Source organism: Protopterus annectens, chromosome 17.part0 (genome assembly GCF_019279795.1).
Source record: "Protopterus annectens isolate FY-2018-M chromosome 17.part0, PAN1.0, whole genome shotgun sequence".
Lineage (NCBI taxonomy): Eukaryota > Metazoa > Chordata > Ceratodontiformes > Protopteridae > Protopterus > Protopterus annectens.
Genome location: NC_056751.1, coordinates 121439556 through 121454658, shown reverse-complemented (window position 1 = coordinate 121454658; position 15103 = coordinate 121439556). Strand labels below are relative to the sequence as shown.

Genomic DNA, 15103 nt, shown 5'->3' with positions numbered 1-15103 from the left:
ACCATCTATAGGCTACTGTAAACAGAGCTATAAATAATGTGCCCTTCCTATCAGCCTCTGTTAAGCTTATCAGTTAAATGGTACTGACTTTAACAAATATGTAAAATAAAGTGCATTTTACATCAGGCTTGGTCCAGAGACTATTTCTGCTACTCACTTAGCTACTCCTCAGCAAAACGAGCAAAATCCTATTTAGTTTTCAACTGCAAGCTCAAGCTTCCAGGAACACACAAACATTTGTGTATGAAACGGACAGTCAGACTTTCCAGTTACAAAATTAAACAGGTTTGCTGCTCACTTTTTACACAGAAAAAAACATGAATTAATGAGTTTGGAGAGAAGAAAAGGGAACATAACTAATGATAATAAATGCTGCCACTCCGCCAAAAAGAGTGCTCATCATGCTGACACATACAGATTTATTCTTAAAGACCCAATTCCAAAACCGTAGCAGAAACTGCCAGCTCAAAACTTAAAAGCATGCTGCTTGTGGCTACCACAGCCTTAAAAATAAACACTCTTACTTTAACCTTTGTGCAACAAAATACAGCTTCTCAGTGAAAGCTGTGTGTTGATTCAATACAATACATTTCAAAATCACCAGAACTATCAATGTTGCCAGTGTGGTTTAAATACACTGTATAGTAGAACACATGGTTATGCTTTCTGCATTAATTACCCTAATTAAAAATTGTTCAGATTACTGTAGCTGCTCATTTGCCTGCAGTCTACAATGCCTGTCGTCTTGGCATATATTTTTATATACATGTCACCTGCCACACTTAGCCTCTTTCCACAAACCTATATGAACTTCTGGACACCTGCAAATTTGTTTTGTACATCAGGGAGGCTTGGAAAAACATGGCAAATGTTCACTGTCGGATGTAGTAGTATTGCCAACACTCAAAGCAAGACAGCTTCTTATTACAATAATAAAGTACTACAATGAAACCACCATCCTGTAATCTGCTAACACACTCAAAACAAAGCCTGACATTTGGTTTAAAAAAGTTAGCCATCCTAACAAATGACATACATGGCTTGGTCCTGGGATACAAGGCATTCAGTCATAAGGCCAATAAATCCAAAGCAATCAATGCATTTCTCCCCAGTTTTGTCCAAAGATTCCAGTAATTTAAGTGTAATTGCTACAGGTAAACACATTTTTATATTTACCTTCACAAGACTTGTAGGGGGTCAGAAACAACATATATGTGACAAAACTTTGAACCATTTTGTGCATGTCTAGTTCATTAAATTTAGTAAGCAAATATGACTATATCTTAAAGATGCTCCTGAGTTCCAAAAACTAAAAAAAATATATTTTAAAGGTCAAAGGCACAGAAAATCACTGTGGTTAATACAAAGGCAGTTACTACCACTACTTTTGTGCATAAGGAATACAGAAGGACCTTCCCTCAAAATAATTTTGGGTTTGTTACTCACACTGTGTCACTTTAGCTTTTCAAAAGCAAATTAACATGTAAGAAACATTAATGACAGTTACACCCGCAAGACTATACAAATAGTACTGTGGAAACATCTCAAATGTATACAAGTAACATACTTTATTTGCCCACTCATTTTAAAATATCAGAGTTCCTAACAGATGTATAAAGACCAGAAACAGTGCATTTCATGTTTGCATACATTTTGAGAGACTACGGCACTCTACCCTGACAAAAAGTCAGGCTTACTACACATTTTACCATATTGCACAAGATCATGGTACAAAGGCTGTTACTCAAAAAAAAAAAAAAAAAAAATTCTGTAAAATGAGTTTTAACAACAGTCACCACTCAAACCTGGGAGTTACAAAAAGTCTAATTTTGACAGTTTGCATTTAAACAGAGGGCGTCTTTGGATGGTGCGTGGGAGGGCACAGCCTTCCTCACTGTTTACGTGACTACCACAAGACTGACGCAACACTGGGTTAACAAAAGTTATACACTTACTGTAATGACAGACCCGAGGTAGCAGCAGTTAACCCAGCCACACACCTAAAATCTTCCCAGGCTACCTTAGCTCCTCCCCTTACCCACAAAGTTGGGGATCTTAGGATTTCTACTAGTTCCCATAAGTTCAAGCATAAATAAAATGAACCTTGCTCCACTCCTAAACTGCCCCTACCAAATGAGGGCTCTTGTCAAGCCGACAATCTGAGGACCCATTTCCAGATCTGTTAGTCTCCATGAGTTAAAGCATAAATTAAATTAAACTTGCTGTACTCCGAAACTGCCTACTAAAGGATGGCACTTGTCAAGCTTGAGGCAAAAGGAGGTTGATATGGTGATACAGATGAAACTACTAAGGATGATCTATCTTTACGGAAATTATGCAACTTTAATGTCTTGATGTTGGGAGTTCTACCTCTATCACCAGTATAGCAGAGTCCAAGCCTGACCCCTTGGGTGGCCTTCATGAAAGAATGCCCTAAATAATGGCCCTCTAGAATGACCTTGACCTAGAGATCACATCCAGCTTGTGGTGTATTGCAAAAATAATCAGCGATGCCCATGTAGAAAATGCACAAATGTCCTCCACTAAAGTATTTTTAAAGAACGCTTTCAAAAGTGGCACTGCCTTAGAGTGACCAACTGTGAATTCAGGTAAAGGCTTGACATATTTCTAATAAAACATTATGTACTGGGAAAGCTAAAATGACCTAGACACTTCAGAACCAAATGTTTTTATTAGAAAATGAAATAAAATGCTGTAAATCTCTCATGATGGATTTTGCTCTATTCAAAGAAAATTGTCAATGGACATCCATGCAATTAAGCAGAGTTAGTGTTAAGTATGAAACAATACTGGGAGATCATTCAAATGAAATTAGTTTCCATGCTACTTCTTGCATAAAGGAAGGATCCATTCTCATAGACACTTTGTTTTTGGTTAAAAGCAACATAAGGGGATTGGCACACAAAGCTTGAAGCTCAAAATTCTTCTGGCAGAGGTATTAATAAATAAGAATAATATTCTCCATTAAAGACCATTTATCTCCTAAAAGCAGTTAGGCTTGAAAACAGGCAAGATAAGCTCCTCCAATGTTTCAAGGATGGAACACAGACTTAATGGGTGGTATGCCAGAAAAACAGGAAGCTGCCCTTAAAGAACATTTTCCGATTATAAGAGATGCTAACAAGAAAGAATCAGCACATTTGAGGAAAAAATGGACCTCAACAAAAGAGATGCAAAGTCCTGAATCAAAATCTTTGCGAAATACTCCAAAACACTTGGAAAATAAACCATAAAGGGGTATAGAGCCCTAGCTGTGGTCCACATGGAAAAACAAGTCAATTTGCTTTAATACTTCCTCCTAGTGGCAAGTCTCTGAGCAGAAGTAAAAATATGGAACACCATGGCCAAGGGCATGAAGTTTCTCTGGTAACCACAGGAAACAGAGAAACAAAGCAGTTAATCTGAGGGAATAAAGGTCTGGGTAAGACTTGCAAGATGGAAGAGACAGGAGATTGCTGGATGGCTTCAGACAGAAAGGCCTGTCCAGGAGGAGAGGCCAAAGAGGGGGAAACTCACTTACTGGGGCCACAAAGAGGATATTAGAATCATTTTGGCTTTTGCCAGAAATTTAAGAATAAGGGTAAATAGGGGGAGGCATAAATAAGTCATGAATGTCATTTCTGGATGACTTCCATCTCTGTGGCATCCTCTTGAAGGAGGAATAGTGTAAGAGAAGCTGTTGTACTTGAAGTTGGTTGGGTACACAAAAAGGTCACAGCAAGGCTTCCCCCAACAACAGGATAGAGTCTGTCATACTGCCTGAAAGACCACTTGTAGGGCATTAGCAGACAGCGACTGATCCAATTTACTAGAGAACAGGCTTGTGCCAGAATGTGACAGGCAACGAGAAGGTGACTGGAAACAAAGACCCGGTCCCATGCTTTCATGGCCTTTCAACAAAGAAGGGGGGGTAATTTATTACAGTCTCATTTATACAAGGAATGAGAAGAGCCTTTGGATGTGGGTGACAATGTGACACATGAGGATGAAGGTCAGGAAAACCTGCAAGGAAGGATGTCTCTCACACCCAGAATGCTGATCTACAGATTGGTCAAGTGGATCAAACATATGTCCTGGACTGTCTTCCCCAAATAATGCCCCCAACCCAAAAGCAGAGGCATCTGTATTCATGGTCACCATAGGAACAGGAGCTTGGAAGTGTCTGCTCAAAGAGAGGTTGGACTCATGAGTCTACCGTGAAGGGTGCCCTCTGCACTTCCTGGACTTTTGATCAGAGTCTTAAGATCTCTTAAAATAGAGAAATATGACTACTACCTATTGGTGATATGTTGGACTGAATGGCTCAAGGTGCTCCACCCAGAGGGACAAGCAGACAAACATAACGGAACTTACTATATATGTATAAATGTATTAGAGTCAGGAAAGATGCTGGCCATGAGTAGCACATTGCCTTCACCAAGAATAACACCTAGCTACCAATACAGGATAAGTGGAACTATCTCAGTAGTTGGTGTCACTCTAAGGGGATCCAGTATGTGTAGCCCTAGGTAGAGATAAGATAAGACTTCCTTGTATTGCCAGAATAGCTTACATCTCTCTTACCAGGCTTCTGCATACCAGCTATATCATGCAGGCCCAGCAGTGCCTTTTTAGGTGAAGTCTCCCTTGCTGGGCATTACAACATAGCAAGCTCAAACTGGGATAATATCATGGTAGCACTACTCAATACTATGAGTCTACACAGGAAGATGCCAGAACCTGAGGCTCACCTGCAACTTGAGCACATTCACATTTGTGCAGTTACTAAGGCATGGTTGCAGTTGAATGAGAGCATTCCCTCTATAATTAGGTTGAGTACCTAACATGAATTGAGGCCCTTAGGTAATTGTAACGGAGTATCTGTCTTAACCATCATTATCCAACATTAAAATTACCACAACCCTAACTTGGATCTCCTAGAGAGTCCAAATCACCCTTAAATTCAGCTACTACTTTGCTGCTAGCTATAAAGACCATGAAAATTACCTGAACTCCACTGAGGAGTTGAACATCAAATCAAGTACATTCTTGCTAGGGGATTCCAATTAATCAAGCATTAAATGGCATACAAACTTCTAAAAATGGATATACAGGTTTTCCAGACTCTTATTTTACCAATATGCTGGAGCAAACTGTAAAACAACCCACCAGAGGTTACCGACTTAGATCCTCCATTTCCTCACCCCTGTTTAAATCTCATCACAAATCAGTCATCTTCTTTGAGAGGCCTAGCAGTACACCCCCAACAAATGAGACTGTCTTTAGGGACTTCTGAAGGAGAATTCTACTTCAGCTTATGGAAGACCTCAGCAAAATTCTCAACAATCCCCCACAAATGGACTCAACTAAGATGGCGGATGTACTTTTATTTTAGACTTTTACCAGCACCCAAACAACCTCACAGAAAAGTCAGTAGCTGCATCCCCTAAATATAATAGTGACTTCTGGAATAAACCTCTCCCTTGTAGAATTACTGCAGTAATAGACTAACAAAAGAAGGAAAATAATGAAAAGGTGCAAGAAATTCCCATCACCCTACCTCAAGAGTTCAGTGAGGCATACAAGCAAGGAACACAAGAGCCCTATTTGAAAATGTAAAGCAAAGTATGACCTTAAGATCATGACAGCTACCAAAGGAAGCTACAAATCCTTCTTCAGTTATATCAGGAAATTAGAGAATAAAATCCAAAACTGCAAAGAACTCATCCATAACATTACACTTTCCAATTCCAAGGATATAGTCAACATACTGGCAGACAAATTTAGTGCAACTTTACCCTACCTATCCAAACTGTTGTGACCACTAACCCTGATAATTCTGTTTCTCCTCAAACCACTTTAAAACAAACAGCAGATTCCCTGTCAAAGGCTAAAAACAATACTTCCATGAGACCAACAAACATACCAGACTGCATTCTCATTGGTGCCAAGTATGCACTATCTGAGCATCTACTTAAACTCTGTATGTAGGCTGAGGTTGGGTAATTTGTTGCTGATGCCTGCAGAACTGCTACTGTGACTTTCATACACAGGGACAGCTCATCTGCGGGTTTGGGTAATTACAGTTCCATCCGCCTCACCAACCATATATACAACAGCATGGAAGTTGTCATAGCAGAACTCATTTATGCAGCCACAATTGAATAAGACCTCAACCAGTTCAGTTTTGTGAAATATACGTCCGGTCTCCTGAACCTTGTAAGCTTTAAAGGTTACAGAAGCTGTGGAGAGTGGCTGCTCAGTGCATGCTGCTTATCTTGGCCTGCCAATGCATCTGACACTACTCCCCATACTATTAGCACTGTAAAATTAGACAAAAAATATAATCTATGTTATTTGCTGGACTGCAAATTGCTAACAGATCCCTCTTTGTGAAAGTTGCTGATACAGTGTCTAAATTTAAAATTGTGACTAGTGAGGTACCATAGGGATCAGTCTGGGTCCTCTCCTCTTTGGCATTTATATTTGCAAACATCCAAGCCAATATCTCAGAAGTGTAATGGTCTAGTGGATTCCGTAGCTCATAGTCTGTTGTCCATAGCTCACATATCCTTTGGAACACCAGCTTGCTGATTACTGCAAGCCAAGCACCATTACCACTCATCCACTAATACTACGTTTGGAATATGCATAAACCTGGTGTACTAAAAACCGTCTCAAACTAAATGCAAAAATGCAGTATGGCATTCAGCGAAGAAAAAAAATAAATAAAAGGCACATTTTAAGTTATAAATGGCACAGGCATGGTCATAACAGACCTAGTATTTATGTGGATAACTCTCATTCTATTACCATGTTTCGACAGGGTCTGAGGGAACCCTTTCTGACAGAGGTAAATTCCATAGGAATAACCTAAAGATCCAAAAAACTCAACCTATATCTCTACTCTTCCCTTAACTTACCCATCACTGAATCCATTGCCCTGTTTGGTATGTACAAATCTATATTTTTCACTTGAAAGGTTACAAAGATTTCTAAACAAGAAAATAAAAGGTCTTAAAATTTTCAATTATCCCAGTAGAGCAGCGCAACACTCCTTATACTCTGCAGTCTACTGAATGCACTGAGGTGACCTATGTTTTGCTTTTCTAGCCATGAAAGACCTAGTCCTATATGACCTCAGACTTCTTCACAAAAACCAATGGCTCTACAAACACCTGCACTGGGGACTTAAATCTACACCAACAAATAAACAATGCTCTCTGAAAGGACAGCTTTCTAACTCGTTCTTTACAGCTAGTTTGGGTGATTGGATGCAGATATCAATTTACACCAGGCTTATTATGCATGTCCTTCAGTTTTAGAGGTGAGCACTTTTAAGTGTTTGAAACAGAACTTTTAAGTGCATCAATTTAAAGATGTGTCTAGCTAAGCATCTTATGGTCATTGTGATTGCTTGCCAAGTACTGTTCCCATGATCCAAAAGATATGGGTTACAGAATTACAGACTACGAACTATGGGCTCCATGAGACTCAAGTCATCCAAGATTGAAAGCTACAGTAAATTACTTTTGGATTAACTTAACTGTGGACTGGATGGACTTTGTCCATCAAAAGAAAGGATTGGCAAGCTGGAGTAACCACAGTGCAGCCTATAAGGGTGACCTACTTCATGGGTGTCATCTGGGACTCTGCAGTATTTACAGTTATTCTCAACCACTGTGAAAACCTGAGAAGCAAATCCTTGGGAGGCAATCAGACTGGTCACAATGGGACTGCTGGAAGCCAGTGGCCTAGGTAATGTAAAACCTACGACCCTGCAGGCTGAGCACCCAGACTGGCACTGCTGACATACTTTTGGTGAAATCCATAAGGCTCTGGAGAAAGCATAGCCCCTATCTGGAAGTGCAAGAGCTTCTGGCACCCCCTGGCAATCTATGGACAAGTCTGCATCTTACAGGTCCAAACAACTCATCCAGTCTCCTTCAGATGAGGGAGGGACAAGAATGCACTGCTTCATACAAATGCAAAAGGGCTCTTTGGAAATGTATTGATTTAGGCTTCTGTATTGATTTAGGCTTCTTATGTGAAGAACAGGCCAGTGTTCTGCATTTTTTTCTGGTATGAATAAGGGCCCTTTTTGGTCTAATGCAACTTTTTGGACAGCTCTTAAGCTCTAGGCATCTAGTTTGGCCACAGCTTTGTGACAGTATGGGACATCTATGAAAGGATGCATCTTGGAGACAGTCATGAAGGGAATAGAATAGTGTCTGGATACTGTGTTCCAGACCTGACTTTCACAAGTGATGGCATTCAATGTGGATTTACTGTGTACAAAGGGAAGCAGCCAAGCAGGGGTTTTGGAAGTAGACTGCTATTGTCCTGAAGGAGAACCACGACTACCCCCACTACTTTGCCAAAAAAAAAATTATTCTGGGAGTGCAGCCATTCTGTAAATTACCGCAAACCCTATGGCCCTCACCAGAACTCTGCATATTATTTTGCTGGTAGTGCTGAAACCACAGCTGACATGAGCTCTGCACAGTCTGATCAAATGGATGCTGAGGAGCCTGGAAATTCAGTCAAAGCTTGGAGAAAGTATGACCCTTGCTATCATATTTCTCTAACTTGGCTTTTTTCATTTTATCAGCTGGAGGAACTGCCCAAGGAGACAACCAAGGTGGATGAGAAGGTCTGAACAAGAATGTGCTTGGACTCGTAAAGGATGTGTGGTGACCATTTCACCTTGACTCTGCTGAGTTCCAGTATTTATCCAAAACTGCTTGATACTCGCAACAGAAAGAGAATCAACCTACTTGTCACTGTCTATGTCTGGAGTGGGGCACTTATTGGAAGAGTCCCCAGCAATCAAGCAGATATGTTGATGTCGACCCTTAATGTCATAAAACAATCTGTGGACAGGTTGTGGTCACTGGCCTCAACACTGACAGTCCAAATGCTGAACCTAGGAATACTCTGACCATAAAGGGGTGGGGTGGAAAATAGTCCTAGGAGATCTACCGTGATGTCGAGATGCACTGGCCTAAAACAGTCAAGGGCAGGAACTCTGCTGTCCACAGTAATGTCAACAACACAGGAGCTGAAGTTGAGGATATTGATTCAGTCCATCTACACGGATGTCAATGACAATAGGCAACAAATGGCACTGATCCAACTGAGACTCAAAATTACCCCAGCAAGGAAGCATCAGGACTACAGTTAGAAAAGTCAGGCAGTGAACTTGCCATCAAGCCCCTAATATTAGAGACATAATACCTGAACCACATCTGCTGCACTCAGAAGAATGCCTGCCACATCATCTTATAGCTCAAATGGACCGACACAGACCTATGGGATATGGTCCACTTGATACAGAGAAAGAAAAGGAAAAGGAACGTTTCTCCTAACAGGGATACAACAAGCTTAAGTTTATAAGCAGCAGTTCCAGAAGCACAACATCTTTAATAACAATAGGTTTGGGCACAGCAGATACAAGTTATAAGAACCAGACACAGTACCCTTATCAATTGCTAACTACTTCAATTGTTCTGGGGAAAGAGATGTGGCGGTAAAAGGGGAAGCTCTGGACAGAAAGTGAAAGGCAGGAGTTGAACTGACCTTCACCAATTGTAGCTCATTTTTCTCTCTTTCTTAAGCTAAATAGCTTAAAGGTAGACAAATTTCACATTCCTCTACGAAAAAAAAGTAGGCTCTCCATGACATTCCGTACATTTGGCGCGTTTATACTGAGGAAGGATTTCGGCCCCAAATTTACACTTTTTAAAAAACTGAGAATCTTGTTTTTTTCACCACACTGACAAGGAAAAGTACAACAGAGAAACTAACAAAACGGTGACATAGGCCTGGGTGGGTGAGGTTGGGGGTGCTAAATTACATAAGCTCACCAGTTGAAAAACAGAGAGCAAACTGACCCAAATTCAATGGCAGAAAAGTCACAGCGTAAAACCTGGCCAAAATCAAGGAAAACAACAAGCACTAAAACTAACAAATAGTACGCTGGGGCTGTTTCACAGTATGACATACTTTAACTCATGGCTAAAAAGAGATCTGGAGATGGGCTCTTAGTTTCTTAGTGCTTTGGATAAAGGGGAAGAGCGAAGGTGGTCTAAGAAAGTTTTAGGTGCCAGGCTAAGCCCTTCTGGTTTTAATTCTCCTGGTGACACTAAGGAAGAGCCAGTGCATTCAGCCATAAATTATCAAACATTCCCTACTTGTTATAAAATGCCAGCTATGAGAAAGGACAGCTAATGAAACCTACGCAAAACTGAACATCAGGCTCCAACAAAGCATAACATACAGAGCTGATGAAAACATAAAAATAACGTATTTTAGGCTGTGCTATTTATAGAGTAAAATATTTCAAATCTTTTACCCAGTCTTGCATATGTATGCATTTAAATGCTACGTGCTTAGAACTGAAAAATTATCTACAATTCTAAGTCTTCATCTTGGTAATTCATCCCAGATGTCTGGAGTGCTTTGAAGGGATTTCCTCAAAAGGTTACATAAGCATGTTCACCTTGCCTTTCCACGCACCATGCATTCGGTAAAATTTATTAAGGTCCTTTTGTAGGAATGGCTTCTATTGAAATCCCAATTAAAAATTGTGGTAGTATGAGTATTTCTAAAACTATTCACAAGTTAAGGTTTAAAATTGGGAAAGTTTGTATCTAGTGTAAATACAGTTTTCTTAAATTGTGTACTTTAAGTATGCATCCATTGTATACAAAAGGCAGTAGTGTTCTACTCACTAAAACACTGACTACAAAGACTCTGGACAGTCTCATTCCCACAAATACTGTACTTAACAAGGGACAAAGTAACAAACCTTGAAATAAATCATACACGAAACAAGACAGTAAAACAAAAAGAAACATGTATATATTCATTTGCTCTAATGAATTGCATAGATAATACAACACGAAGTGTGCAATACAAGGAGCCTTTAAAGCACCATAAAAAGAGGTTTCTGCTTAGTTATCAAAATAGCAATAACAAAAATAAAATTAGGGTTATTATACATCTCTGCAGTAGCGTGCATTTTTTTAATGAATGGCCTTCAAACGGGGAAGCAGCTTTTGAAAAGAGGGAAAAGAATTTCAAATCCCTACAATTATGAACCTTAAGATTCTAAGCATTCTGAATTTTCCTTTCAAACCATGATTGCTTTTTAATTTTATAGTTCCTTTTAAGCCCTCACTTCAAAGCTTATCCTGAACCGAAACCTTGATGGTTTACAAAGTGCCCACTCCATACAATACATTTTTCCCTACATACATAAAAACTGAACACCTTTAATACAGAAAAAAAAATACGGTAAATACACAATTAGCTAAATGTTGTATATGAAACCACGTAAAAGAAAAAAACAAAATAAGCATTGCCTGAAATGCAACTCACATGCAAACAACCATCTACAAAGTGGCACAAAATTCAAATTTAACAAAACAAGTATCTTTTTGATTTCAACAAAATATAAATCACTTACACAAAGCAATATATAAATTACAAATTTATAAAGTAACAGACTATTGACCAAAGCATAAATTCAGGATGAAGCTCATATCCAAGCTTACGGTTTCTGTAACTGAAAAACATATTTTGCCTACACTCTGCAGTGCAGGTAGCCATACTGCATACTGTAATGGCATTTAATATCACAACAAAATTGAGATTCCAAGAACAGACAAATCACTAAATAAAGCATACAATCCATACAGAGGGACACTATTCAATGTGAATGGAATATTCTGCAGACACAGAACCATCTGCTTTCAAGTCTTAGTTCTTGACCTTATACTAAGTCACTCTTGTCCGTTTGCTGCCTTTTTAAGATAATATACATTAACCAAATGGCGATTAAGGTGCTTGCTGTATTCTTCTTCCAGGGTAAATGCACGGTCACAAAAAATACATGTATAACTACTGTCTTGTATTACCCTTACTTTGTCAGTACTGTGTTTTACTTTACCTATTACACTTTCTGGCACAGCATGTGCTCCATTTAACCCAGAGTCATCACTTCCTTCAGAAAGGTTGTCACTAATGTCACTGCTTTCATGGCTGTGGATGCCTTCATCTTCATCCAGTTCTGCTTCATCCACAACTTTAGCACCTGAATACAGCAAATGTGATTCAGTAGGCTTTTCCTGCAAAGAGTTAGCATTATTATCTATACATTCATTAGAAATCTCTGATGCACATGTTATACTGTCAACACTGTCAACCTGAACACCTTTCTCAGCTGACCGAGGCAAGCTGGGTTCTTCTGCTGAAGTCTTTGAATGAATCTCTATTTGTGATACCTCAGCTAGCTCAAACTGCTGGTCTAAATGTGTGGACTTAGCCAGGGTAAGTTCTTCTACTGAAATCCTGGAGTGAGTCTCTACTTTAGCTGCTTTGGCAGGCTCAAACTGCTGGTCTAGATGTGTAGACTTGGACAGATCTATTGAGTCAACAGGTTCTACATACATCTGCACAGAGTTTAGTGGAGGAACTTCTTCCTGTGAATTGCCAGACTGAAAGTTCCTCTGTTCTGACTGCTGTAGATCTGAGTATTCAGGTAAATTATAAGTATGACTGCCTGCATTCATTGGACAATGGTGATCTGATGCAATGTTAGAACGAATGCCACTCCAAGATAAATCCAGTGGCTCACAGTTATCAACTAAACTTGCAAAAGGAATATTCTGAAAAGCAGTCAGGGGCACAGCCTCATCAGGTAAAATGTCTCCTGGAATGTCCATCTGATTTTGATCCATATGTCTAATCTCACCTGGCAAAATGAAAGGATCCACTGATGTGGTTTTATCCACTAATGTGTCTAATGGTATGCCCTGAACAGAATCTAGGGACCCTGAATCGTCTACTAAGTTGTCTGAGAGAGTAGTTTCATGAACTGAATCTAATGGCTTAGATTCACCCAGTAAATTGCCTGAATGAAAGCCATCATAAGTGGAGTACTGTGTTTTAAATTCTTCTTGTAAACTACAGGACTGGGTTTCCAGAGTATTCATGGGCAGATCTGATTTTTTGCAGAATTCATTAGACTGATGCATTTCCACAGATGAATGTGATAAAGGGCTATGATGTTGCAATATACTTTCTGACTGCACAACAGGGTTTACAGACTCTTCTACAGGAGCATTTCTTTTAGCAAAAACATCTGGCTGAATATCCATTTGTACTGGCTCCTCTAACTGGACCAAATCCTCTGAAACTTTAGCTTGAGTGTCAAACTTCACTGGGTGCTCCTGATGTAGTGAAGAATCAAGTAAGCTGACAGAGGTAATGTTTTCCTCAACTAACCCCTCAGCAAAAGGAGTGTCTGTGGTGTTTTGTCCTTCAGATGAAATTTCCATCAGAGCACTCTGACATGCCAGCTCTGCTACATTTTCCTTGGGGTTCTCTACAAATTTGCAGCACTCAACTGAAATTTCTGTTTCAGAAAGTGCCATAGGTTTATTTTGTTCTGTTTCACCATTTTCTTGCTCAGCTATCACATCACAGTTTTGCTCAGTTTGTTCTCCGTATTCACTGACAGTTTCTAAGAGAGCTGGGCTAACTTCGTTTGCCTTTTCAACATTAATCTGAAAACCATTACTGCTGCTAGTGTCAAGATCAGTGTTTAAGCTGCAGCGGCCATTTTCCATCACATTATTAGATGTGCTACACACTTCAGGCATCTCTTCAGAAGCTGAAGGCTGACATTCTTGTACAAATTGTTTCTTATTCTCTTTTTTCTTTTTCTTTTTATGTTTTTCAGTATTACTTCCTTTTTTTGCCTTTTTGTCATTGAAGATCTTCCTTTTCTGCTTTTCCCTTTGTCTACTCAACATTTTTTTCGAGGCTTTCCCTTTAGCTTTACATTTCTGTACTTCTTTACTAACTTTACGAAGACTTTCCCGTTTCTTTTTCTTTCTTGGGGTTTCACTTTCAAGGACTTCTTTCTCAAGACTTGAATCAACCTGCTCAGACTTTCTTTTAGTGCTCTTTACCTTGCCTGATTTTTCAGTTGCTTTATTTTGCATTGAGCATGATGTCACAATGCTTTCACAAGATGTTTTTTGACTTCCTGTTGCCACCTGACCTGTGATACCACACCGATTTTTCATACGTTCTGACGTTTCTTTTTTCTCTGGTTTGAGAGTTTTGTCATTTTTCTTTTCCTCAATATCTCCTTTACATTTCTTTTGATCCACCTCTACATGTTCAGAATTGTTAGGAGCACAACTTTCTGGTTCATTTTTTTTGGTACGCAGTTTCACTTTCGAAACATCCATTGTAATAAGAGAACAGTCACTGTGCCTTGACTTAATGTGGTATTGAAGATTACACTTTTTGGAAGCTGCATAGTCACAAACAGGACACAGGAACTGACGAGGATTGACATGAAGCTCCACATGCTTCTTAAAGTTGCTACGATCAGCAGTTTTATAATCACAATGTGGGCAAGTCAGTGGTTTAGGTCCATTATGAACTTGCCTTGCATGTCTCGTCACTTCATGCTGGTTAGATGCCACATAGCTACACTGGTCACATTTAAATGGCTTCTCACCTACAAACATTAAATAATATCAGTTAACATGAGAAAAAACATACAGTCTCCATACATTAAATAGAACTATGGACACTTACACAAATTTCAAGATTTCAGCAAATTTCAAGATTTCAGCAGAAACGTTACCAAATACGACTTGTATACATTGGGTTCAGTTTTCAAAGAAATCTAGATATGATGGAGGTGTGCACTGCAATAAAAATACTGCAGAATGACAGACTGTAGAAGCTTAGTGGCAGCAAACCAGGAGGCTTGCAAAACTCAACTGCAATGTCCCTTTTATAGGATAGTAAGAGGCAGTGGGATCTGCAAAGACTTACGATTACCTAAAAAAACTGATTACAAATGAAGGGAAGAGAATACTGGGTGGAAGAAAGCCTGACCTTGAGTAAAAACAAGTTAACAGTTTTATGGCAGGCAAAGGAATGTTACACCCTATGCCAATCTTGGCCACTGTCAAGTATACACGATGCACAGAATCGCATGCCACAAACTGCATCCTTTTGGTACTGAAGACCACAAGGTTTCAGATGAGATGGAGTAACCTGTGCTCATCTTTGA

General features: G+C 39.4%; 1 protein-coding gene across 1 annotated transcript in view; it reads right to left on the bottom strand.

Annotated features, from left to right (window-relative positions):
- Nucleotides 1-1748: 1748 nt before the first annotated feature.
- The window catches only part of REST (RE1 silencing transcription factor), a 97859-nt gene continuing 84504 nt past the window's right edge, over nt 1749-15103 (bottom strand). The window contains exon 4 of the mRNA XM_044059080.1: nt 1749-14539. Coding sequence (XP_043915015.1) covers nt 11787-14539 — 2753 coding nt within the window. The 3' untranslated portion in view covers nt 1749-11786. The remainder of the gene's footprint in view (nt 14540-15103) is intronic.